The sequence below is a fragment of the Sardina pilchardus genome, chromosome 16 (assembly GCF_963854185.1).
Source record: "Sardina pilchardus chromosome 16, fSarPil1.1, whole genome shotgun sequence".
Lineage (NCBI taxonomy): Eukaryota > Metazoa > Chordata > Actinopteri > Clupeiformes > Clupeidae > Sardina > Sardina pilchardus.
This window is the reverse complement of record NC_085009.1, coordinates 8,304,202-8,328,920: the sequence shown is the minus strand read 5'-3', so window position 1 is coordinate 8,328,920 and position 24,719 is coordinate 8,304,202. Positions and strand designations below refer to the sequence as shown.

General features: G+C 44.6%; 3 protein-coding genes and 1 long non-coding RNA gene across 6 annotated transcripts; 2 read left to right on the top strand and 2 right to left on the bottom strand.

The window, feature by feature from the left end:
• The first annotated feature begins 1,861 nt into the window (after positions 1 to 1,861).
• Positions 1,862 to 13,055, top strand: LOC134060237 (polyadenylate-binding protein-interacting protein 2B-like). Of its 2 annotated transcripts, none has more exons than XM_062516871.1 (4): positions 1,862 to 2,064; positions 10,570 to 10,730; positions 11,088 to 11,258; positions 12,128 to 13,055. In XM_062516871.1, exons 2-4 carry the CDS (start codon positions 10,581 to 10,583, stop codon positions 12,182 to 12,184), a joined length of 378 nt encoding a protein of 125 aa, XP_062372855.1. In that variant the 5' UTR covers positions 1,862 to 2,064; positions 10,570 to 10,580; the 3' UTR covers positions 12,185 to 13,055. The 2 variants fall into 2 exon arrangements, with proteins under 2 accessions (XP_062372855.1, XP_062372854.1); XM_062516870.1 differs by lacking the exon at positions 1,862 to 2,064 and adding an exon at positions 2,658 to 2,794.
• Positions 13,056 to 14,252: 1,197 nt separating this feature from the next.
• LOC134060235 (uncharacterized) lies at positions 14,253 to 19,317 on the bottom strand. Its single transcript, XM_062516868.1, has 8 exons — positions 19,202 to 19,317; positions 18,620 to 18,745; positions 17,705 to 17,788; positions 17,136 to 17,556; positions 16,110 to 16,265; positions 15,427 to 15,541; positions 15,019 to 15,202; positions 14,253 to 14,416 (listed from the first exon to the last, which is right to left on the bottom strand). The coding sequence occupies exons 1-8, from the start codon at positions 19,226 to 19,228 to the stop codon at positions 14,387 to 14,389; spliced, it is 1,143 nt and encodes a 380-aa protein (XP_062372852.1). The 5' UTR covers positions 19,229 to 19,317; the 3' UTR covers positions 14,253 to 14,386.
• Positions 17,417 to 20,594, top strand: LOC134060238 (uncharacterized). 2 transcript variants are annotated; one of them, XR_009935148.1, is made up of 5 exons: positions 17,417 to 17,558; positions 17,663 to 17,761; positions 18,035 to 18,476; positions 18,625 to 18,825; positions 20,458 to 20,594. It is a non-coding gene; the product is annotated as an uncharacterized LOC134060238 (long non-coding RNA). The 2 variants fall into 2 exon arrangements; XR_009935147.1 differs by having other exon boundaries at positions 17,548 to 17,761.
• nagk (N-acetylglucosamine kinase) lies at positions 19,588 to 24,000 on the bottom strand. Its single transcript, XM_062516869.1, has 10 exons — positions 23,960 to 24,000; positions 23,620 to 23,704; positions 23,295 to 23,393; positions 22,894 to 23,035; positions 22,480 to 22,590; positions 22,247 to 22,359; positions 22,081 to 22,168; positions 21,840 to 21,937; positions 21,355 to 21,433; positions 19,588 to 20,651 (listed from the first exon to the last, which is right to left on the bottom strand). The coding sequence occupies exons 1-10, from the start codon at positions 23,983 to 23,985 to the stop codon at positions 20,419 to 20,421; spliced, it is 1,074 nt and encodes a 357-aa protein (XP_062372853.1). The 5' UTR covers positions 23,986 to 24,000; the 3' UTR covers positions 19,588 to 20,418.
• Positions 24,001 to 24,719: the final 719 nt, after the last annotated feature.

The following is a 24,719-nucleotide window of genomic DNA, read 5'->3' as shown; positions in this document are numbered from 1 at the left end:
CATAGACACAAAAACAGTCACACACACACACACACACACCTTACATTTTTCATTTAGATGTATGATCAACATTGTTCTCCCCCACCCACCCCGACTATGCCCTCAGACCCCGCTGTGCGCCCTCCATGACCCCAAGAGTGGTTTGGGCCTTGAGTGGCCACAGGTCACATGGTGGGAAGAAGTTGCCAGTTCTGCGCAGACACACCATCATATCCCCTCCCCTCCTTCCTCCTTTTCTCCCTCCTCTTCTCCCTCCTCACCAGTCAACATTTGAAATATGAAATACGACAAAATTGTTTGTACTTTTGAGTAGTTGCTCAGGTTTTAGGGGCCATCCACTTTCATTTATGCTCGTGTATATACTCTATGGAAGCGCTTGCATGTGTGTGAGGGAGTGGGGTGGTCAGCAACGGTGGAGGTAGTTTGTATGAGAGAACAAGGTAACGGGGGAATGAGAAAGGAGGCAAGGCTCCCCGCAGCGACTATAATAAATGGCCTCTATATGGGGTTATATTGCTGAGAGGCCCCCCTCTTCCCTTGCCTGTGTTGTCTGGAGCTGAAGGAAAGTGCCATTACTCACATTCATCCAGCAGTCATCCAGGTCGTGGCATACTGTTTTCAGTGTGACTCACTCAGCAGCTAGGGGAGTATAAATCTGCCTGTCCTGTGTTGGCATAAGCAGGATTACATCCAGAAGTCCTCCAGGCTTTCCACTATACCGTTGGGAGCGCAGAGAGTGTCGGGGTATTGTTAGTAGCGTTACTTTTAAGTGATCTTGCCTTTGAGCGGTCATGTCATGCAGTGAAAAGTCTCAGTGAGTCACGTGTCTAGCTGACAGCTTGGAAGAAAATGCACACACACACACACACACACACACACACACACACACACACACACACACAAACTAAACAACACTTGTGCATTGCAGGAGTGACCTACTGTCACACAAGTAGTAATAATGGTCTGAATAACCGTATCTGGTTGGCAGTATGAATGAGCAGTACGACAAAACAGCCTTTGACTGTGATTGCAGCCTGCTTTCAAGCATTTTTTTCTCTCCTCGGGCTTGATAGAATTGTCAGGGAAAAAACACAATCATACTGTCACAAAAGGCCAGATTTATATGGCCTGTATTTAAGACTGCATACTTGTGCCAATATTATGATGTGGTGTGATGCTAAATACTGGATAGGCTCGGCATGTTACGGAAGGTTAGAACATTTGAGTTGAGCGCCACTTGATGGACACATAATTCAATGCAGCTACTGCGAGTTTAGAGGTGTTGGCAAGTCGTTGTAGGTGGGCTAAACAGCCTACCTTGTCTCAGGGCGCAGCATTTGCAGTTAGGCTACTCTGTGTTTGTTAACCATTTGTCGTCATTCATTTTGTTTACATTAAAAAAAAATGTCTATACATGTTCTAGAAAAGGAATGATTTAGTTAGGATTGAAGTTTAGAGCAGCCTAGCTGCAGTAGGCTATAGCTACGTGGACTAACGTTGTGAAACAGCTGTTAACAACTGAGACAGCCGAGAAACGCACGAGGAGGTACAATTTCAAATAGGCTACTAGTAGGGCGCACAAAAATGTAGCCTAATGTTTCAGTCTAAGGTTTTGGAGACCTTGAACAAAGTGAATAATTCGATAATTTGCCACATGCATCGCATAATAACTAGCCTAATACATAATTCACAAATGAAATAGAATACTTTATGATATCATAACATTGTCTCTGTGAATGGTGTTGTATTATGGTTGTAATAAAATGATGTCAATATCCAAGTTGATTGAAATGTAAAACTACCAATCAGTGTGTGTACTTGCACAATTGTGGTCACGTGACTGTTTCCTGCTTGCCGTTGTGGCACATTTTTTTTTAACAAATGCGCAGCTGTTTGGACAAAACTGTAAAGAAAAGGGGTACATTTGCATAAATTGTAACAGATTTCTATTATTTTAGTCATCCTTTTCTTCTTGGTCATCTGGCGGACCAAAAGTGCAGCTTTTGGTCATTTTCAAGGCAATAACTGCCTCTGGTTGAAATCGCTGTTTATACCTTGAACTTGGTGAGTAGCCCATTTACAGCTTCATGACAGATAGTCTAAGTCTATAATAACGTTTCACAAAAGGTATGCGACTGTTAATGCGGTTTCAACGTGCATTTTCCATTTTATTTGAGTGCAAATGTTAAACATAGGCCGATTTCATATGCATATTTTTTCTTTGAACCGAAGCATTTAGCAAAATATGAACTTTTTTGCCTTTATAGTTCCCCAGATCTTGCATATGTTGACAACACTATGGGAGATGGCACATGCAGGCTACTAAGGATTTTCTTGGTGAGGTATATCTGAAGTTGCTTGTCCACGACAAAGGACAGCAGCGTTGTTTTGTGCAAGTCGATGGGGGTGATTCCTTCTGGTCTTTCACACATTGTCTAAGTTTAAGCCAGTCATATCTTGCCTTTTCACTCGTTGCATTTATATTTGCTTAGTTATGTGTCTGTTGTATTATCAATTGTCTTTATAATTTGAGTTTATGTGGAAGAAATGTGCCATTCTCTTCGAGGAAGCCACGCATGTGTGCGTGTTGTGAGGGGGGTATTCGAAGGAGGAGGTGGCAACGTTGAATGTTTGTTTAAGCTGGGACCACATGACCATCGTGTCCATAATGCATTTAGCCAACGCTAGCTAGCGGTAGCTGTCCTGCTGCAAGTGAAGGAATTACCGTGCCACACGTTGTTTGGAATAAGCTTCGTAGTAATTTTGAGGAACCTCACAAGATAAAACATGCCAGGTAATGATATTAAGCTATTCCAAACGTCGGTTGTCAGCACTGCAATCGAGATGTATTTGTTAGCTATGATATCTCCCCAGATTCCATGTTTGTTTTGCAAGCCTGGACCTCACGTTAGATGTAGCGGACGTTATTCAATCGTGCAGTAACGTTAACGTTGGCTATTCTTTGTCCACTAAAAATATCGTTAGGCAATGTATCCAGGCGTTAGTAATCTAATTAAGTCAGATCACGTAAATCTAGTCGATTGTCAGCCTTAAATGAGTTTGCCAGTTGAAGCATTTTACTTTGTTGTTGGATAGAAGCATGTTAATGTTAGCTAACGTTGGTTAGCCATTGTTATATCGTGCGTTGTCACTAACATCGGGTCAGGAATTTACCTAGTTTCTATATTTTCATAAATTATGGCGTCTTTCTGAACACGTAGTGGAGTAGTGAAAAAATACGAACTGTTACATTGGTCCTCCATAGATATCCGCTATCTTCTGAAAGGCACTTGGTCAACGTTAGCTCTAGACAAAAAAAACGGAGGCAGTTGAAAGCCAGCTAACATGCTATCGTTAGCCAGCTAGTTGTGTCCCCCCATCATATGTGTATCGCGGCCTGTTGCAGCCAACAGTTAACCTTGATGGAAAAGGCTTTGTCAGATCTAAAAGTATACTATCCAGCTAACTAACGAATGTGTTGCTGACATGTAAAGTCCTATGTGAAATGGGGTTATTGAGGGAGACGATATTATAGATACTGACAGCTGAAAACCTGCCTTTTCGAGTAGTAACACAGTTGCGGGATTTGGAGTTTTGCCTGAATCTAGCACGCTAACGTTACACCTAGATAGCCATCCAAGCTATGTGAACGACACCATACGTCGTTTTAACGTTACAAGTTACCACTTATTCATTTTTAGCTCGGAAAAGTTATTGTTACAATGACCAAGTTATGTTGGTCAAATGTTAGATGTATCATGTGAAGTATTGCATTTGTGTTGTGTTTGTGATGAATATGCAAAGTTAGGTAACGTTCACGTAATTTTGTAAACGTTAGTTTGGGGGTACGTCAACACGAGTAGCCAAGTTAGCTCGTATGTGTAGCATCCTACTATGACTTTGTTTAGTGTATCACACTAATGGCAGTGCTCTTTGGACTTGTGGGTGAATTAAAGCCAATGTTGACGTATACTATTTTAATGACGGATTGATGTTATTAGCCTAGGTATGTGGCACAACAACTGTTAGTGAACCTCATCTTTAGTGTCCTGGATGGTTATTTCCAGGTGCACGTCCGTATGCTAGCTGAAATCCATAATTAGTTAGGCGTCGCATAACGTTACATAACGTTTGCTTTGGTCCATTTGTAGCAGCTAATGTTTCAGCGCTGTCACATTGTTGCTGATTGAAACGCGTAATTTTCAAGTTTTTTTGTATCTCTGTTCGCCACACAGCGATGCAATTATGTAACCTAACCGTTCTTTTGTATGGAAGCTAAGCTTATTAATACACTGTATTTGGTAGGCAGCCGCTGGCTGGTCGGTTATTCATCTAATTCTGAACACTCGTTTAGATCGCAACACGTGTTTTGTGTTTTGTTTCGCCAAGTCTCACTTGTCTAGCGGCGACATTGAAAACCAGAGTGTTCTCTGTTCTCCTGTTATCAAAGTTTTTTTTTTTATTCGACCTGACACTGAGGCCAGCATAACAGCTGTTTTCGCATTGGCCCACTTGCGTATCAGGCAATTTGTGGTTTGTCAGTATGACCTGAGATTGAGACCAGTAGAGCGGCATTGTTGTAGTGGTGCGTTACATTTTAGGCTGTTGATGACTGGTCTTGTGGCCAAATCTGTGCGCCAATAATGCATTTGTATTTACATCCTTTATCTCCGTTGTCAGGCTCCCTGATACATTAGGTACAACTAAGGTGAACGGGCATCAGATTCCTCGGCATCTCACACCTGGTTGGCAGTGATCCACAATTCCAGCAGTAGAGTTGGAAATAGGAGCTGTTTATCAGACTCTTTGGTTTCCATAGCTGTGTGTGTGTGTCTCTCTCTCTGTCTCTCTCGCTTTCTATCTCTATCTCTCTCTCACTCGCATGTGTTCCCTCCCTCTTCCTGTCCCACCTCCTCTCCTGTCCTTGCTAGTTGCTGGCAAGCTCCCCTAGCCCTCGGGTTGCATGCCAACAGCCCACTTGGCCGACTGAACATTTGTCCGTTTGACCTGCAGGTTTTTATGTCATAGGCAGAGTGAGTAGGAGTGGTGGGGGGTGCCCCCTCTCCTCCCCTTAATGCCTTCTGTTTTTGGTTTGTTGTGTCTTGACACACCTTCGCTTTATTAAGAACACCAATGGCCAGGTATTATAGCTGTTATCAGAATAATTGCCAGCACCGACTGTTCAAATGAGATTTCAAGTAAATGGAAAATCAATTGAGTTGGTGTCAAATTGGTGGTTTAGCTCGGGGGGGGGGGGGGGGGGGGGGGGGGGTTGTTCTGTGGTCTTTCTGATGTGAAGTCAGACTTGTCGTGGGACAGATTTAAGCAGAACAGTGATGACAAGTGAAGTTGTAAAGTTAGTGACATTTTGATTTAGTTGGTTGAATGTGAATGATCCAGAGTATTCCTTGAATGGAAGGGTGGGATTATTAGTTTGCCTGAGTGGTCAGGTGGGTTACATTTAAAAAATGGTTAACCTCACTAATTGCAGTTCTTAGATGGCCAAAGCCAACCACAGCAGCAAATAATCTGTATTATGAATAAAATGTATAACTCAGTTGAATGTAATTGAAGTTGTTTGGACTGCATATCGCATTGCTAACCTTTGGTCATCCAAATGTCACTACTTTTGATTGTCTTGCCTCGAGGAGAGGGTTATGGTTATGGTTATGGAATTTAGCAGACCCCAAGTCTCTCAAACATCTTTTCCAAATCTTTGCAAAATTGTACAGTGTAAGGCTGGCTTAAGTGTAACTGGTGACTGTGAATGTGAATGACGTCACGTCCTAGTAAAAGCGGAGTTGAATGTGCTCCACTTGTTAACAGGTCGTAAGTACAAGATGCTACAGTCTGTTAGCACTGGTCTGTTGTTAGTGATCACACCAGATATAGCAATACTAGTTTGAAATGAAGCATGGCACCAGATAGAGTGGATACTCTGAGAAACAAATAGCTCAGCAAACAAACTGCTCATAAACGGCTTATATTTTATGTGGTTGGATGCAGCCTTCTGGTAAACTGAAACTTGAGGTCCGAACGAGCTAACAAGTGGGAATTACGACAACTTTGTAACTAGTAAAAACAACTGAGAAAACGACTTGAGTACAAATGAAGGACACCATTAACTGGAAGCCTGGAATTTGGTTTGTGTCCCTTTTCTTTCTCTCTCTCCCTCTGTCTGTCTGTGTTTGTGTGTGAGAGAACTTTGACTTACATTCCCCTTTTGTCACTTGAACCATATCTCATCCTAGAGGCCCTTAAGGTGTTGAGTGGCAGTTATACCTGGTGAGTGAGTCGAGAGGCATTCTCCTAGCGGAATGTTTACATTGTGAAATTTGCATTTGAATTCCGTCTCAAGGTGAGCTCCTTTTGTGTTTTTATCATAGGCAGGGATACATTTTTGCGCACCTTTGGCTTCCGTTCCTTCTCGGCATGTGACCTTGCCTGTGGGTACTGCACTGTGGCCTAGCTCCTCTGGGGAGCAGGAGTCACAACCGCTCCTGAGCACCTGAAGAGACTCCCAGGTTGGATCGCTGTGACCCGCACCGGTCTTAACCTGCCTTTTTTAAGCTGCTAATGAATACAGGTTGGATTAGAGATGCGGGGAAGGCCTTGTCCCCGGCACTGCGTTTAGCCTTCTCTGTTGCTTTTAATCCCTGCCTCCCTCCGGCGTCTGACATGGCATGGTCAGTAGCTGGGGTGAGTTAAGGAGATGATTGTTGTGGTGGTGTTGGTCAGCTTGTGTGTCCCTCGTGTCACGGCTCTAGCAGATGATGTCTCTGCACTGAAACAAACCTGTGTCAGGCAGACTCCCATGAGCCAATATTAGAATTCACTTCAAGTCGCTTTTGTTGATCTTGAGTAGTGAAGCATAGGTTACAGTCTTGTCTAGTGGACTTGGGCTGAACAACTAGCTATTATCTATAAATGTTTGTTGTGTGGCGTCTGTAGGGCTTTGTTAAGCCTAGGCCTGCATATTGAGCCCCTCATATTCCTCTCGCTCTTTCTGGGGATAGAAAGAACATTTATGGGGGTGATCTGTTAAGCTCCCACCAAAGTAGTAGAGCATCCTGGAAAGTGTCTGTGTTCTGGAGCAGAGTGTCCTCGTGTGTGTGTGTGTGTGTGTGTGTGCGCGCCTCATCTTGTGTTAATAATTGATCCCCTGTCAGCAGAATGTTAGACCCTGCACCAGCAGCCTCACTATGTGTCACACCAGACAAGAACGATGGTTACTGTGTCGTCACACACACACACTTATTGGGTTAATAGGGGCACAGCCCAGCAAATGGCTTGGCAGCCTTTTTTTAGCACATACTCAAATCCTCAGAGCAATATTCACACTGATCCCAGATCTGCTCAGGTGGCACCATGCGTCAGGGAAATGGGAGGGGAGGTATGTGTTTGTCTGTCTGTTTGTGTCCTGAGGTGGGCTTGGGATCACCTTTTGGCCAAGGTTGGGTCAAGGAGTTGGCGTGTGAAATATTGGCTTCATACGTGGAAAACTCTCACTGTAAATTGAGTGTCGCCTGCTGGAAACAGAGAAGCAATGCGTCTTTGCGTCTGGTGTTTACTTTTTTAATGCGGAAAATGTCTTGGCCCACGGTCAATTTATCAGGTCCATCTTTATTTCAGGGGTCCCGTTTTCTCTTTGTTGCCATTTCCTTAATCAATGTCTGTCTGTCTGTCTTACACCCCCCCCCCCCCCCCCCCCCCACACACACCCCAATAATATATTGCTCCTTGTGAAAACAGTGTTGCAAGGGTGGAAATGAGAGGGTAAACATGATCAGTTTGACCCAGATGTAGCGCTGCCACCGCCGCCACAGCTGTGATGACGTGCGGCCCAGGCCTCATCCCGGGGCAGGCGGGTAGGGGAGGAGGGGAGGGGAGGGAATCTGGATGAGGGTGTTGTGTAAAGTGGCTCGGGCCCGTCGCCCTATGTGAACGTAGCCAAGTGCGCTGCTTTTTATAATCTCCCCCTCCCTCCCTCCTCCTGTGCTTATGCAACAAGAGTTCCAGCTCACTCTCCTGTGTCATAAGAGAGGGAGGGGAGGGGAGGGGAGGGGAGAGAGCAGTGGAAGAGAGGCAGCGGTCACCTTTCTGTGTGTGTATGTGTGTGTGTGTGTGTATGTGTTTGTCTGAGAGGAGACAATGAGGAAAGATTGGGTGAGTGTGAAACATTCAGAGAGTGAGCTGAGTGATGTTTTTGTAGGGGGGGGCAGGGGGCAGGGGTCAAAATTCACTAGCCTATGTGTTAGCCTAATGGTGGATCTGTGACAAAGATGTGTGCATAAAGGAAGGACAGATGTGTTTGGATGGACTGAGTGTTGGTGTGTGTGTTGCTAATGCACTTTTCCTAATTTGTCTTAGTCAGTGCTGATGGATGTGTTCAATGGCTCCAGTGATCTCTTGCCTGTCATGTCACACACACACACACACACACACACACACACAGACATGTAGATGTAAACACACACCCCCTCTTAAATGTCACACATGAGTCAGGCCTAGTCTTTGGTGAACTGAAATTGGAAGACACACACACACACACACACACACACATTGAGCAATCTGACTGTATCTGGTTTGATTCATGTCCATACTTAGTGTGCAATGTCTGCTCCTCTTCCTCGCTGGATTACCTGTTCTGATGGAGGGAGGGAACAAGAGAGGGAGGGAGGGGTTGGAGTGCAGAGGATTAGTGATATCCAGCATTTGCCAAAAGAAATGTGCTCCCTGCCAACGCCTCCGAGCCACAGGGACAACTAGAACCAGACAGGGACACTGCCAAGCAGACAACAGGCAGGTCACAGTACCAATCCGGAGCAATCTACCCCGGCCTCTATATGACCAGCAAGAGTTGTCATGGGGCTTGTATATCTAGATAGATAGATAGATAGATGGGTACTTTATTGATCCCCAAGGGGAAATTCAAGAAAAAACTCTTGATTGCTTCTAGACCGTACTGGGGCCACCTAAAGTGCAGGGCATATGACCATTTGCACGAATCACAAGACTATTTTGCACAATTTTGTCAAATGACTTTCGACTGCACTACAGGTGCTACCAAAGACCGCAAGGCTAGTAAAGCTTTTATCTGGGTCTGCAGTGTTGCGTTCACCACTGATAGGCTAGCAGCAGAAGTTGAAGTGAGTCATGGAGAGGTAAATAAACATCTGACTGATCAGGTCCGATCAGAAAGGGAACATGCGTTTCTTTGTCATTGTTTTCAGATGTTTGCGGATTCGCTGTTCCCATTAAGTTTTCAAATGATTACAGGGTGGACAACGTTTTCAAATTCTGCTTCAGGAGCTTGAAGGGGCCATAGTAGTAAAGATGAAAGGTGAAACTGTTTCTACAAAAACGATGATGTAACTTTCAGGTTTCTCCCATTGCTTTCAACTGTGTTCATCTGTTGATTGTGTTGATATCCAGACTGTAAACAGTAGTTCGATTGCTTAGTTAGGACCGACCTTTGTTTACTGCTCTTTGCAATACACCAACTTACAACACTGGCATCATTTTCTGCCGACCAGTCTCTGGCCCGCCAAAGTAAGAGCGCGAGCATTTGCCCTCTTGCCACACAGAAGCACGAAGGGCTCTGCTGCGAATGACAACATGGAACATCCAATAGACGCACAACTGAGCGTTCAAGAGCGCTGTGCGCTCGTGCCTGTGAGACTGTAGAAGTTGGCATGGGGGAGGAAGGAAGGGAGAACAACTGCACGTCAGGCGGGTGGAAATCTTCCATCGAGGTGAGCAGGAATGCCTCGAGACTCGGCACAGCTCAGTGCTCCAGTCAGCACAGCCCTCACCACGGACCAATGTGTGCTCTCTGCTCAGGGTGTGTCTGTGCTGGCAGCCCTGATTTGCTCTCTGAGGTCTCTGCTGTGTCACACTGATTCCATTGAGTGTGTGAGTGTGTGTGTGTGTGAGAGAGGGAGAAAGAGAGTGAGTGTGTGTGTGTGTGTGTGTGTGTGTGTGTGTGTGTGTGACGTGTGTGTGTTTGTGTGTGTACGCACATGAGCATGTTCTTGTAGTATCTGTGGAGGATGGTGCAGCCTGTTCATGGAGCGAGACGTTTTGTTTCCACCCTGAATGGAGGTCATGGTTCCCCTGAGGTGTTCAGGAGGAATTTTGAACCTCGCTAGTCTTAATCACTTGTGTACACACGTCTCACACACACACACACAGTCTATTTTTCTTTCAAGCAGGGTTAGGTGTAGTCTTGTTTGAGACTTCTGGCTGGGTCTGTGTGGGTTGCAAGCTCGGTTTTGTAAGCCTGTCAGGTATTTTCAGAATGGCCTGTTGCATGGTGATGGCGACGTGTCACTGCAAGAAATCATTGTGGCCCTCTGAGTCATTTCATTTGATTGGCTTAAATAACAAGCTACCCAACTAACATGAACAAGAATTTGACTGACCCTGGTGTGTGTGTGTGTGCATGTGTGTGCATGTGTGTGTGTGTGCGTGTGTGTATTGTATTGACATAGGCAAGTAATATCTGTGGAGATGTGCTAGTCTTGTTATGTTTTCGCTGAGTCTGTTTTCTCCATTGGTCTCTCGCAGAGCCAGCTGAGATGAGTGGGCCAGAGGTCGCCAAGACGCCGGGGGGTGGGGCTCCAGGGAAGGAGGGCAAAGAGCCGGTGGCCAATGGCCATTCAGAGGGCGAGTCCAACCCCTTTGCCGAGTACATGTGGATGGAGAACGAGGAAGAGTACAATCGGCAGGTGAGGAAACAGTGCACATAAACATGCCTTCATATTGGTGTGCGTGTACACATTCATACTGCCAGCACAGATCATACTTCTAGACCTCACAGTTAATGAATATCTGTTTCAGAGTTTGGTTCGTATGTTTAGCTTTTTGTTAATATGACGACTCATCATTTTCAAATCATCAACTCATTGTTTATGGATAAGATATTTGATATTATTACCATTATTCATTTTGGGGAGTTACTTTGAACATTGCTTACAACATGTTGCCCCCCACCTTTGCCATCCTCCTCATCCCCATTTGGTCCTTGGTCACTCCCTCACCCTCTCCGTCCCCGTGTCCGCCTCCCTCTCCCTTTCCCTGGTCAGGTGGAGGAGGAGCTGCTGGAGCAGGAGTTCCTGGAGCGCTGTTTCCAGGAGATGCTGGACGAGGAGGACCAGGACTGGTTCATCCCGGCGAGGGACCTCCCGTCGGTGGGCCAGATCCAACAGCAGCTCAACGGTCTGTCTGTCAACGACGGAAACCAGGAGGACATCGCGGTGAGCTCCAGTCCTCTTGAGGCTTCCATGCCACGGAGAGTTAATACCCAGTGGGAAACCTCTGCTGTCTCCAGGAGCCTCACCTCTCGCAGAAAATATAGAAAACTTTGAAATGAGGAAAATAATAGTAGTAGTAGTAGTAGTAATAATAATTATTATTATTATTTTGTTTTATTATTATTATATGAAATACTATTATTATTTATTTGAAGGATGGATAGTGAAGTAATATGCGGTCTGATTTTATATTGATGGCCAGAGCCAACACCACACTAGTTTTGTAATATCCAGATGAACGGAGTCTAGAGGACAACGTCCACTGGCGACGACATTCCCGTCTATGATACTTGACACTCGCGAACAATTTTAGAACAATTTTATGAACTGTGTCGTCACTGGCTGTCAGTGGGCTTTGCTCCGTTAAAAGAAGTGGAGTTCTAAACATTGACGTCATTTGACGCGTGTCAGCCCCCGCCAGTGGGCATTGTTGGCCTTAAATCCCGTACATCTGAGCGTTTGCCGTTTCACTTCAAATCGGTCGGGGCAATTTTGTGGTGCTGGAGAATCTCAAAGCGGCGTGCTCCGGTTTAGCGTTCCCACGTCAGAATGCCTTCGGCGTTCCCCCGAGTGCAGCTGCGTTCCGCTGCGTCCCCGTCGCCACAGATGTCGCAGGACTCTCATGGTGGAACCTTAGATTGGGCTCAGACTTCATTTGCTTGGCTCTGATCCCAGCGGTTACAAAATACTGCAGGAATGCTTGGATCTAAGACTAACATTTTTCTCTCTCTCTCTCTCTCTCTCTCTCTCTCTCTTCTCTCCCTCTCTTCTCTCTCTCTCTCTCTCTCGTTTTTCTCTCTGTCTCCACACAGCGCAAGAGCAGCTTGAACCCCGAGGCGAAGGAGTTTGTCCCGGGAGTGAAATATTAGAGGGTCCCCCTCCCACCCTCACACACACTCACACACAGACACACACACACACACAAACAGAGACTCTTGTGACCACGGTGACTGTGGCCATACACACACACATACACTCACAGATAAACATACATGTAAACAGACACATACTTGTTTTGAGAAATGGGGATGGGGGGGCAGATGATGATGCTATGGGGGGAAGCCTTGGATCGGGAGGCTCTGGGTGGGAACCTCGTCTGTAAGCCTTTTTTTTTTTTTTTTTTTTTTTTTTTTCTTAAAGTATCCGTTCAGTATGTTTAAAAAAACAAAGGGGAACAGTGGCCAACGGAGCTTTTTCATTTTTTTTTTTTTTTGTTTTGTTTTGGAGCCACTCTATCTACATAATACTCTGGAGTAGATCGATGTTATTTCACCCACTCTCAATTCTTTTCCTCTCGCGCTTTTATGAGTTACGAAAAACAAAACATTACAAAAAAAAAGACAGATCATGTTAGTCTTTGTGGTATAGCAGTATTTGCTCAATCAGGGTTTCATGTTCTGCAGTGTTTTTATTTTCTTTGTTTTCTTTTGTTTTCTTTTCTTGTCCTTTTTTTTTCGGGAGAAAGTTGTCATGTCCGTCTCAAGTAGCCGTGTCCTCTGTTTGGTTTGTTGGCCAGGCGGTTGGGAGCGGGAGAGGAAGGGAAGGGGGTCAGGTGATTGGATGTTTGTTTGAACGTGTTTTGTTGGTTGGCCTCTTGATGTGGGCGGATTGATAAGGAAAGGCTTTGGGAAAATTCCCATGGAATCGCATTTTGATTTGAGTTGAAATCCTGACAAAAAAAGTATGAAAATTCATTTCAAAAAATGAAGAAAAAAAGACAAATAAAAGTTGAAAAGCGCAGGTGATTTGTATCGTCGTCTTTTTGTTTGGTCACTTGTTCAAGTCTGTTGAAGATTCAATACCATTCAATATCGAGTGAAACGTAGCATTGGAGCATAGTCGTCACGGGCCAGGTAATGACTAGCTGAAAGCAGTACTTTCATGTCCGATGATTACAGCTACAAGAAATAATACGGCATAGGAGATCACTGACTCTTAAGCCCTCCATGCTGTAACTTCGTAAATCTTAATTGACCGTTACTTTAATTCTAGTTAGAAAACTATACAGTCCACAATCAACTGTATGGATGGATGGTATTGACATCATCAACATTCAACTGATCCTGTTTTTGTTGCAATTATTTTGTTACGTTTTTCAGTGGCCTGATATTTCCTGATATAATGAGACCTGTATAGATGGTGTGTGTATCTAGTAATTATGTGTACTTTTCTTGTGGAGGCTACACCTTTAGGCAACCTCCAAAAATCATCACCAGAGAAAATGACTTGTGACGTGAATGTACCTTGTGCTGTGGTGGTGGTGACCTACAATATTGATGCTCTTAACATTGAGAAGTCATTGTTTATTTTGGCCGCTGCAGTTATGTCACACACAGGTGAACGATCTCATGCGTCGTCGGGCTGTGAAGAGTGCTGCTGGAAAGGTGTCATTAGCCACCAGGAGTGAAGAGCTGCTCCGTGCCGGGTCGACCGCAGCGCTCGCTCGTCCAAAACCAGCATCGCTAGACCTCCAAGACCATTCCCACTCCCCGAGTGCTCAGACTGTGATGCCATTTCTGGCCCGAACGTCAGCTGCCATAGTTTCCTCCAGATACCACTGACGCACGCACGCCCGCCCGGCCCAGCGAGCTGTCGGCCATTGTTATTCCAGGACATCGGCCCCTAATGTGAAACTTCCCAGAGGCAATTTCCAACCCTGGCAGCGCGCCAAGAATCTTAATTAGCGACTAAACATTGGCTGCTTGAGCTGATTGGAGAGTTTACGTTTGAACAACTGCGTTGTGGATATCAGGATCAGAAATGGACTCATCACTTGCCCTGCTGGGTTGGTCACTCCCTCATCGGTGGATCAAACTGCTGGCTTTGTTTTCTCAAAGGATTGCATACCACTGCCTAGGTTAAAGTTAATTACCCTCACCCTAACACAAACACGCCGGTTGAATTTGAAAGGCATATCAGACGAAAAAAGGCCTAGATTTTGTTTAATTTACGTAAAATAACATCACTGAAACCTTAAAAATCTTGACACGATGTATTGTCTGTTGATGAAGATTATGGTGGTGGTGGTTGTGATAGAGGTCCATCAGCATCTAGTAGAAGATCCTCAAGATTCAGCATGTCTTTGGCCTGACCACGGTGCTCTGAGGAAGAAAGACATCGGTCATGACCACAGGCATCCAGCACTCCTTTTATTTGGACAAGGTACTTAAACTGGACATTCGTCAAGTTTTATTAGCAGCCTAAAAACTAAGTGCGCTTGGGGCCATTTTTTTAGATCGCTCTTTTTTTGTTATGTTTGTTTAACCAAGACAGTTTTGGTCTTACAGTTTGCACCTTTCCTCTGCCTCTTCGTGGCCCACAGCCAAGTTAAACAGAGGCCAAACATGGATGTCCAGTTAAAGGTCTGGACTAAGCACGCAACTGCCACTTTGGACATCTTACATCATCTCACACCAAGGAGGGTGTTTCACTCCAGTTTTGCTGAGTTTTCAATTCAAACATTTAATTAGCTTTTCCCACGTACCATAACATCTAGTCCTGCTGGTGCCCTTGCTACACACATTTATTTATGCATTTGATTGTCACCCACAAAAGTCTACAACAGGTGCAGCAACTGTTAACCAAAATCTTTAATTTGCATTATTTATTTAGCACTACAACTCTGCCTATCACCTGAGGAAATGTATTATTTTTGTCTCTACAGGGTTTTCTATGTGTGTATATTTGTATGTTTTGACCTTACCGGGTTGCGGAAACTAGCCATGTATTCGGAGCACAGGAACCACTGTGCCGAAGGGGCCGTGCGCTGGATGGCTAGCTGTGGGCGCGCCACTTTGACCGGAGCGGTGTTCAGGGACATGCTTGGAGGAAATGTCCGCTGTAGGAAGCCAAACTTGTCTGCATACTCCGACACGTAGTACAGATTCCTGGGAGAGGGAAGGATGGCACCACACTCGAGTAACCGCATTGTAAAAGTAGGGGAAGTCTAAAAGATTAAATTGAGTACATTTCATCCCAGTAAGTTAATTATGTTTCATCCCTTATGTCATGGTGGTTAGTGCTCTAATTAGTACTGTTTGGTAAAGCTGATGGACATGTCTGTAACTAAATGAGCTATTATCTGACTTCCAAAAAGCTAGGAAGTGAGTACCGTTGTTTTCTTTCAGGTTTAGGGAGCTTGACCGTGACCGCCTTCAAGGGCTTCTTGTCCTGCTGGAGGTTGTGGAAACTCTCCCTGTAGCTGGTGGTGTGTTCTGGCTGACTCCCTACAGAACAGACAACACACACATGTATTGGCAAACTCAGGCAATCATCACCTGTTTTCTAAAGGTGAGCTGGACTGATGCACCCCCTGGTGGTGGATGACCGTGGATGGGTGCTTGCAGCCTTTGACCCGTCATTCAAACACATGTCCTGAACTCACTGGTTGTAAACGTGGGAAAGGTCCAAAGACCTCACATGACCTTTTGGTCTGTGGAGCATGATCAAACTTCAAATATCTTGAAGAGCAATAATCAAGCATGTCTACATGCAATGATTCACTTCTTTCCCACACATGGGGCTTGTTGACCTCATGTTTACACATTATGTTCAAATAGTTGCACAATACACTGTAAAGCACACCTTTTAAAAATCAAGTGGAACCAAATATCCAAAATTGTTATTGGTTATTCCCAATATATATCCAATATACCCCAATATGTAATGGTTATTGGATATTCCTTATTTATATATATATATATATATCCATCCCTTTTTTGGATAATTTTGAGACATGACATGATTTTTTTTTTTTTGCTTGAATGAGAGGAGCATAGAGGCTGTGTGCAGTACCTTTGAGGACTGTGGCGGTCTGCGATGCGAAGCGCTGATTAAGCAGCCGCTCCAGCCGGACAGAGTGGCACATGTCCGACAGGAAGTCCTCGTAGGTCCTCGGCAGGGCGCCGGTCTTGGGTCTGTCTGTCTGCTCCTGCAGCTGGGCCACACCACCTAAACGACACAATCACAGGCAGAGCTGTGACTCAATGAGCAAATGCCTTCAGTCTCGAAAAAAAACAGCTTTATTTATTTATTGTTTCACTGCTGAGCAAAACCAAGCCAAATGTATCAAGTCAGAGCCATCTTCAGCGCTTTGATAGGCAGAACCATAATCACAAAACATCTGCCTCTCTTCAGTGTGCTTGTCTTATCTGGGAGACTTGGCGCAGAGCCTCGTATCCAGAGTGAAAACTCATCACAGGAGGCCCTTCGGGGGGTCAACTATCAGCGGAGAGTGACTCAGACTCACAATCTCCATCTTCGCTACTTCCTCCTCAAACGGTTTCATTTCCACAGCTAATATGTTTACAGACCACGTTACCCAGGGAAGCACACAAAACAGTCTTGCTCACAAGTTTCCCCAGATCTATCTGTACCATAGGAATAGTAAGGAACATGCAGTCCTGTGGGCTTGGTCCATAACACACCATTTAATAGAAGGGCAGTCAGTAGGGTGGGATGATTGCTCAGAATACCCTTGATGTCATTATGGCTTTGAGTCTTTATGTGTCCGGTTGCTATTAGGCAATGATGGGACTAGGGCCTAAATGACGGCCATAGGGGCTTGGCATAGCCATAGATCTGCCAAATGGTACCTCTGACAATTTGGCCAAGTAGTAGAGGACACATGGGGGTTTTAATGCGTCATCGCTCGCTATTAATGGGTTAGGGCGAGGAGGGACTGACCTTTTTAAGCATAGTCAACTCCATACAGATCTGTGGAGGAGGGGGCTGGGGATATTACAGCCTGAGTGCAGGGTGACAGCCATGATTTCTAACCAGTGTGAGGTCATAGGTCATAGGTCATGTGCCATGCTTTACCTTCTCCACTGCCAATCTGCGGTAGCTTGTCTGTGGCCTTCGCAGTCTCCTTGGCAACCGGCGCAGCCTCCTTAGCTGGCGCGGCGGCGGCGGCTGACCATGCCTCTTTGATGTCGCTTCTCGTAGGGCAGGCAGCGGCGGGGCCAGCACAGGTGTGCGGCTGCTGGGCCAGAGAGGTGGTGGGGGTGAGCGCGGAGGCGGACGCAGACGAAGCCGACGAGAGGTTGTTGGTCGGGCCGGTGCCGGAGGAAGAGGACGAGGAGGTCCAAGCGGTCGACTTGCTCCCCTCGGCAGGGGGCACGGTGGTGTCCTGGCACCCTGCTCGAGGGGGAGTGGCAGAGGGTTTCGCGTTGGCAGCCGAGAGGGTCTGCTGCTCCTTACGGTCTTTCTCCAGGACAGAAACCACTAGGGACTTCCCCTTCTGTGAGTGGAAAAAAAAACCCCTAAAGGTTCAGCTTAATAGTATTTTTGTTGGTGTCAAGACATGGCATTTGTCTAGCATCCTTGAACACTCTCTCCCTCATCAGCTGTGAGCGACTCTAATGCAAACGGTGCTGGACAAGACGCACCTGAGTGAAGGAGGAGGATCCATAGACACTGTTGGTGGTCCTGTAGCAGTACTTGCGGTACTTGGCCCACGTGTCCTCGTCAACCTACAAGCACATTCACAAACAGCCGAAATGGACACTTTTAAATAAATGGAAAAAAAAGCAAGGAGACCTTTGATTTGATCTCTGTCCTCTAAATTCCTTGTTGCTGTTTAATAGGAATTTAGAGGACAGAGATAAAATCAAAGGTTTATAAATAAATGTTTATAAATAAATGATTTTTTTTTATTTTTTAAAAAAAGCAAGGAGACCTTTGATCTGATCTCTGTCCTCTAAATTCCTATTAAACAGCAACAAGGATAAATCTGTATGGCTAGTCTCTGTTGATGTCTACAAAAGGCCTGAATCTGCGGGCGGACGCTGACTGGTGTGGGCACGCTAAAGAGGAAGAGATGGCATGACACCGGAAAAGGGACAAAAGGGCACCATCTTCCTGTTTACGTGAGGAGGGAAACTATGGCCCAACCAATGGCCCTTTTTGACTATCCAAGAAATCTTTTCCAAGAAATCTACTACCAGTAAGGTGGAGACACTTTCTCTGATTTTCTTTCTTTCTCTGTTGCAAACTACTTAGTCTGCATCTAACATGGAGGCCCAGTTCCCTTCTGCACATAAGAGGAATTCATAACCAACTCCTCTGTATGATACTGTACAGGCCGAGCCAGATCTCTGCTCAACTACTGGTGCTTCTTTGAAGATTCAAACTTCCATGTTGGATTCATTATAATAATTGGTGAGTAGGTATAACTAGGTTATTGTCTAATTATGAGGATAACATCCCATAGGCCATCCTTACTGATTTTTTTGTTGTTGTTTTTTTAAGTAACAAACCACTGTGTAAATATGACTTATCTTTTTAAAATGTTTTTTGCTTACCTTAGGTGGTGGAGTGGGCGGGGTGGGCTTCTTCTGCGGTTGGCAGCGGAACTGGTACAGCTGAAGCGAGGCCTCGGTGAAGGGCTTGTAGTCGGCCCTCTGGGTGCTCTGCAGCACTCTTCCTGGCTGAAGGGGCATCAACAGGAGGAGAGTGGGTAGACCCAGAGACAGAACCATGAGGACGGACATGAGGACCCAGATAGATGGTAGGAGGGCACCAGAGGGGAACGCTCACTTTCTAAAAATCTCCTCTCAGTCTTTGTACGGAGTATTGAGTGGGACATGCGCATATTTAAATCAGAAAATATTGATTATGTACATGGCCAAATGACTCACATTAGTATTCTCAGTAAGTATGACTTGCATTACAGTATACTAATACTAAGTGATCATAATTTTCTTTAAGTACACAATGTCATCTGATCTGTTTGGAAAGATAAGGTTAGACTACTGGGAAGGTCCATAGTAACAATTTGGAGCTTCCATGGGAATTAGTATTACTATGATTTATCTTATATTAATATCAGAACTGGCTAGTTATACAGAGATAATTAATAGGTTTGTCAAATGTTTACGCCATACCTTCGACTGTTTCAAGTTGGAATTCATCTATCAAGTTGTTACTGATATGGACACTCTCAATCTTTGATTTGTTGCACTCCTAGGAAGTCCATAGTCCATAAAAGATCCAGTTCAGGTCTGATAGATTTAAAGTGGCATTCACTTTACCCTCAGAGGCCTGAATAGAATGTTGGGGCAATGAGGTCACAATGCTTTGGACTTGCTGCCTGTTGTGACTGGCTCAGATGTTTGGCCACAAGTCATGATGTCATAACATTCTATCATGATAATGCCATTCCAGACAAGCTGTTATTTTCTAGTGACTGTTCCTTGGCTTTATGGAGTCTTTTGAAGCCCAAACACCTGTGCCCTATTAAATAACCATTCAACAGCCACAAAAATGATGTAAACAGTTTATTTGATATAAATACATATGAAATGGAACAATTACCAAATAAACAAAACTATTATTTTACCATTACTTGATATCTCTACGGGAGGTATCCCAATAGGCTAAATTTGTATAATGTTGGAAGCAAAAAAATTATACAATATAAAAGTCAAATGGTTACAGTTAAAGGTCCCAGAGAATGGAAATACTTTTTTTCTTGGTTTTCATGAATTATGAGAGGTTGTGCATAAACAAAGAGCTATCATGAACATGAGGCATGGTTGTGCCCTCCTTCATATGGAAATCTTGAACTTAGAAATAGACACTAAAAAACGGGCGATTCAGCAAAACTGCTTGCTTGTGATGTCAGACCTCGCAAAGCCATTGAAGTTCAATTGGGGTTGCCAAAGAGGGCGCCATTTAGTCAAACAGACCATTTCAATACCCAGCCTAAATATATGGTTTTAATTATTCTTGTAAAATTGCAATTGAGTTTATTTTTTTAAATCAAAGTTGAATATATACTATTTTAACATCAGAGAACACAGTGCAATTCAATTCATCCATTATCTGGGACCTTTAAGAATGTTTTATAACAGTATCAGTTTCTGAGCATGCATCCATTTCAGAAAATACAAAAATAATAATAGTAATATCAAAACAAACAGATTCAGTTCAGATTTGTTACAAATCACTTCATGTCATTTCATGATCATTTGCTGAATAATATTCTGGCCAGCACCTATGTCCAGTACAGGACCCAGGGTTCAAAGGGCATGCTCATGGTACTAGATCAAGTGATCATTTTGATTCTGTGATCACAATGAAAATCTTTGCAGCCCACCAGTCATTGCTTTAAAGACAGCGATTTTACTGTCTCCTGCAGAGATTCTTCAGTGAAGGAGTGCTTGTAGAAGACGTTGACGTTGGCTGCGTAGTCCAGTGGAAGTATGGCAGCGATGTTCTCCGCGCCGAGCTTGGCGCCACCCAGGGCGGACGACTGCCGCAAGGTCATCAGGCTATACCCGCGGAAGTGGCCTCCACCGCACCCTTTCGCCTGCGCCAACACCTCAGTGAAACCTGCCGACGCAAAAACCACAATGGCTCCACGGCTTCCTGTTGTGTGTGTGTGTGTGTGTGCGCGCTTGTGTAGTTGCACAGGTGCAGCATGTAGCATGTGCATCTCCTGAGGCTACTCTCGGTATCGAACCTAGTTTGCGTCATGCCAGCACAAATATCTGGTGTAGTCACTTGTGATGACGCAGATGGCGTGACGTTCAAAGCGTGTTACAAAACCAAACTATACTGCTAACGCCACCTACACCAAGCATGCTAGTACGCAGGTGAAAAGGTGTTACATTACTAGTGATGGGGGAATTCCCACAGCGGTCAATCAAGCGACCACGCATATTTACTATCAAACATCACCAAGAGAAGAGCCTTCGAGGACATTTCACTGGGGTCATCAAGCAAACATATTTACTATCAAACATCACTAAGAGAAGAGCCTTCAAGGACATTTCACTGGGGTCATCAAGCAAACATCTTCCTTCATCTGTGTTTCATTGCATTAAGCCTAACGACACGCAACAGTGGTGTCTGGCATCTCAGAATTAACTTCACGGGACATTAGACCCAAATGCAACTGAACCTTACAGTACAAAAGGAGCAGTAGCAGTAATAAAGTGACGACACTTTTGTCAACACTTTGGTCAACTGTGGTTGCTTTTTAAAGTGCTATATAAATAAATTGACATTGACATTGACACAAAGGCTAACTCACCGGCCCTCATCAGCTCCCAGCTGCCCCACACGGCTCCCTCACACAGAATGGGCAGTCCCAGCTGCCCTGAGAACAGCGCCTGCGTGGGGGGGAGGACAGCAGAGCAGTTAAAGGAGAAGGAAATCCGGCAAGTATGCACATAGATCTCCGTTTACAGCCAGCAGCTCACTTAGCCGGGCAGCTACAGCACCACACTCTGGGGGGGCATGTACATGGGAGCTCACGGACATGCCCCAGCCCCCAGAGTATGCTGCACTTGCCTGGTGGTCACTAGGCAGTATAATACCAGATCCTTCTGGATCCTCGTCAGTAGCAAGATCAATGATGTTTCCAAATACTGTTGCAATGCATGCAGTCATTGTATACTGTGCAGCCACAGGGAATTTGACCCTCGGGGTCAAACATGAGGCATGGCTGAGTGCAAATAAAACAGTTATTTTGTGGATAAGGGTTTTACATCAGAAGATTTAATAATAAAGAGTTACCTCCTGGGCTTTGGGGAGGACTGCAACAATATGCTGTGCCAAGACTCTGCCCGCCTGGGTGAATATGTGCTGACAAAGGGCATCTCCAGCACTAGCACCTAGGACATGTGGACACAAGGCATACCGTTACTGAATCCTGACTCGTTTGAAGGAATTGGCTAGATGTACTTACAACCTGCACCTGTATACCCTCTATGATAAAAAAAAAAAGATCTTTCAGATGGCTGAAGATTAGTTTTACCTTCTGCCACTTTCTTGCAGAATCCAGCAAAGTGAGACTTCTGGAAGTTTCTGTAGAGGTGGGGAAGCATGCCCATCAGGTCAGACACCTGGAGGTAACCCAAAAGACCATGAAACTGTCCTATTAACCACATCATTTAATGGCCACTTCAAATTCCACACGTTACCTGGAAGTACTCCTCCATGGCCTTCTTAACACATGCGACATCATGAGGTGGACTGACTAAGTTGTCTTTGGCATCAAACACTGTTTTCACAGCCAGGTGGGAGATCCAGAAAGCTAAACGAAACACAGAAAGGTGTTCGCATGATTCATTTATTCGCTTTGAATACCATTTTGTTTTGCGCAGAATGTTTTGCGCAGAATGCTTTCACCTTAGAGTTTAGTTTCCATGGTTACCTGAGCCTTCGTCGCCCATCAAGTGGCCCCAGCCTCCACACCCCACCTCAGAGCCGTCAGGGTTCACCAGCTTGCAGTTCGATCCTGTTCCAGAGATCACTACAACCCCACCTATGGGAGCAGCACAGCAGGTTTTATTGTTTACTATTTCATTTAGTCCATCTGCGTGTTTATGTAACTTTATCCATTGTGCTTTTTTTGTGTTTATGTGTCTATTTGAGAAATGTACAGCGTTTTTTAAGTGTCCTGAAAAGCACTGTATAAATTAAGTGTATTCATAGAATTTTTCATTGTATCCTGTGCTTGCGTTTATTACATTGAAGTTCAGTCTAAAAGTATGTTGTCTATATAGTAGACTCTGGTTTAATGTTTGAAGAACCTTGAAGAGTTAGGCTACGAGTTCAGGTTCCATACCACGGTCACTAGCAGTGGCGATGGCTCCGATGGCATCAGTGGTGATGTAATAGCTCTTGCTTAGCTTTGGAAACCTCCGATGCATCTCGTCAATGAGCTTCTGGATGGCGTCCTTCTGCTCCCCGCCGCTTAAGGACATGCCCTGAGGAGACATATGAGGTAGACACATCGAGTGGCTCTCAAACTCTCTCCTCGATCCTCAGTCCTCGAGGCTTGTTCCCACTGATCTATAACTAACACTGGACAGACTATCCCATTGTTGCCGCCCCATCATTCTTTATCTAGATCAGTGAGGACGAGGATCGAGGAAGGAAGGGAGGGTGTATAAAAGACTAAATGAGAGGCATGTGAGGTAAGAACATCCATCTTCAACAACACTGATAGGGAGGGCAATTACTCACCAGTGCCTGGAGGGGAGTGTCTGGGTCCAGCCCTGCTGCAACTTTGGCCCTCTGAATCATGTCATTGATAGTTTCAATAGACTTATCCACCCCGACGAGCTGGGCAGGAGTGTGAATCATTAGGAATTTAGTTTATCAAACATTATTCCACATTCCATATGTAGGCTACAAATAGTCCATGGGCCAGATATCATATGGTATCACCCCAAGGTGGCAAAATCTCAATGGTTGCATTTTATTTACCAGATGATATTTTGACAGAAAACCTAAATTCCCACTGAAACTAACTGGAACAGTGCGAATGGAGCCTTATGTGCCGTCTCACCCAGTGGTTTGTGCTAGGTCCGTCGGTCTTTGCAAGCACCTTCCCATCGTCAGCCACGATGAGTGCAATGGAGTGTGTTCCTCCGCTGCACAACAACAGATACTCGGTCAGATACACTAAAATGGTCTTTGTAGGCTATATCACCTAACAAGAGCGTTCAGCAGTTCCTTTTCGCTCAACTGCGGCACTAGAGTGATCGATGTGTTAAGATTCGCTTAACCGTGTTTATGAAATTGCTTGAAACTGGTAGAAATAAAGCAAAAGTCCACCGTAGTAGTAGGCTACTATGTCTTGCAACACTTGCGGTAAAATGTCTATTATTAAATGTTAAGTTACTTACCCCTCTACACCACCGTACAGACTCATGATCCCGTGCCGCTTCCTGTTTCTATCATGTGACAAGCCATAGGCGACGCATCTTGCAGCACTTGGCCAATCAGATTACAGTACGTATAAAGTAATTCCACATTCAAGATATGTTATTGTTTTATCATGTGAACTTTGATTTATAGAATAGCCAAGAGAACACACCCTGAAGAATCGTGTCCACAGTTCTTTTAGAGAGGTGTAGCCTAGTATTTTTTGTTTTTGTTTTGTAATTGTATTGCCCAGTTGTGCCACTTGACGTTCAACAATATACCTTTATAGGCTATAAAAATCCTTTATCAAATTTAAAGTTAAGGTAACCTACTCTAGATGGGAAAGGGCAGCATCCTCCTACCACGAACAAGTTCGTTGGTTTCACTAGCCTACAGTTTTTGTAAGTTCTCTTTAATACCATGAGATGGCGCTACAACATCTCAAATTGTGTTAGATTACTTTATTTCACTCACATATCAGGATATTTTAATAAGATGATCAAAGCTATTGTCGAATAATCATGGTATGGTTTTGTTTAAATAAATAAATAAATAATAAATAAATAGATAAATAAATACATCTTTATGTAACTGTTGTATCCATAGACATACACATGTCTGGTTGTATCCATGCTTGATTTACCTGAACCCATGCAGTCAATGAATGCAATGGGCCTACACATAATAATGTGATTGTTCATAGTTATCACCAAGAGTCGAGATATCATCATCCACAGTTCA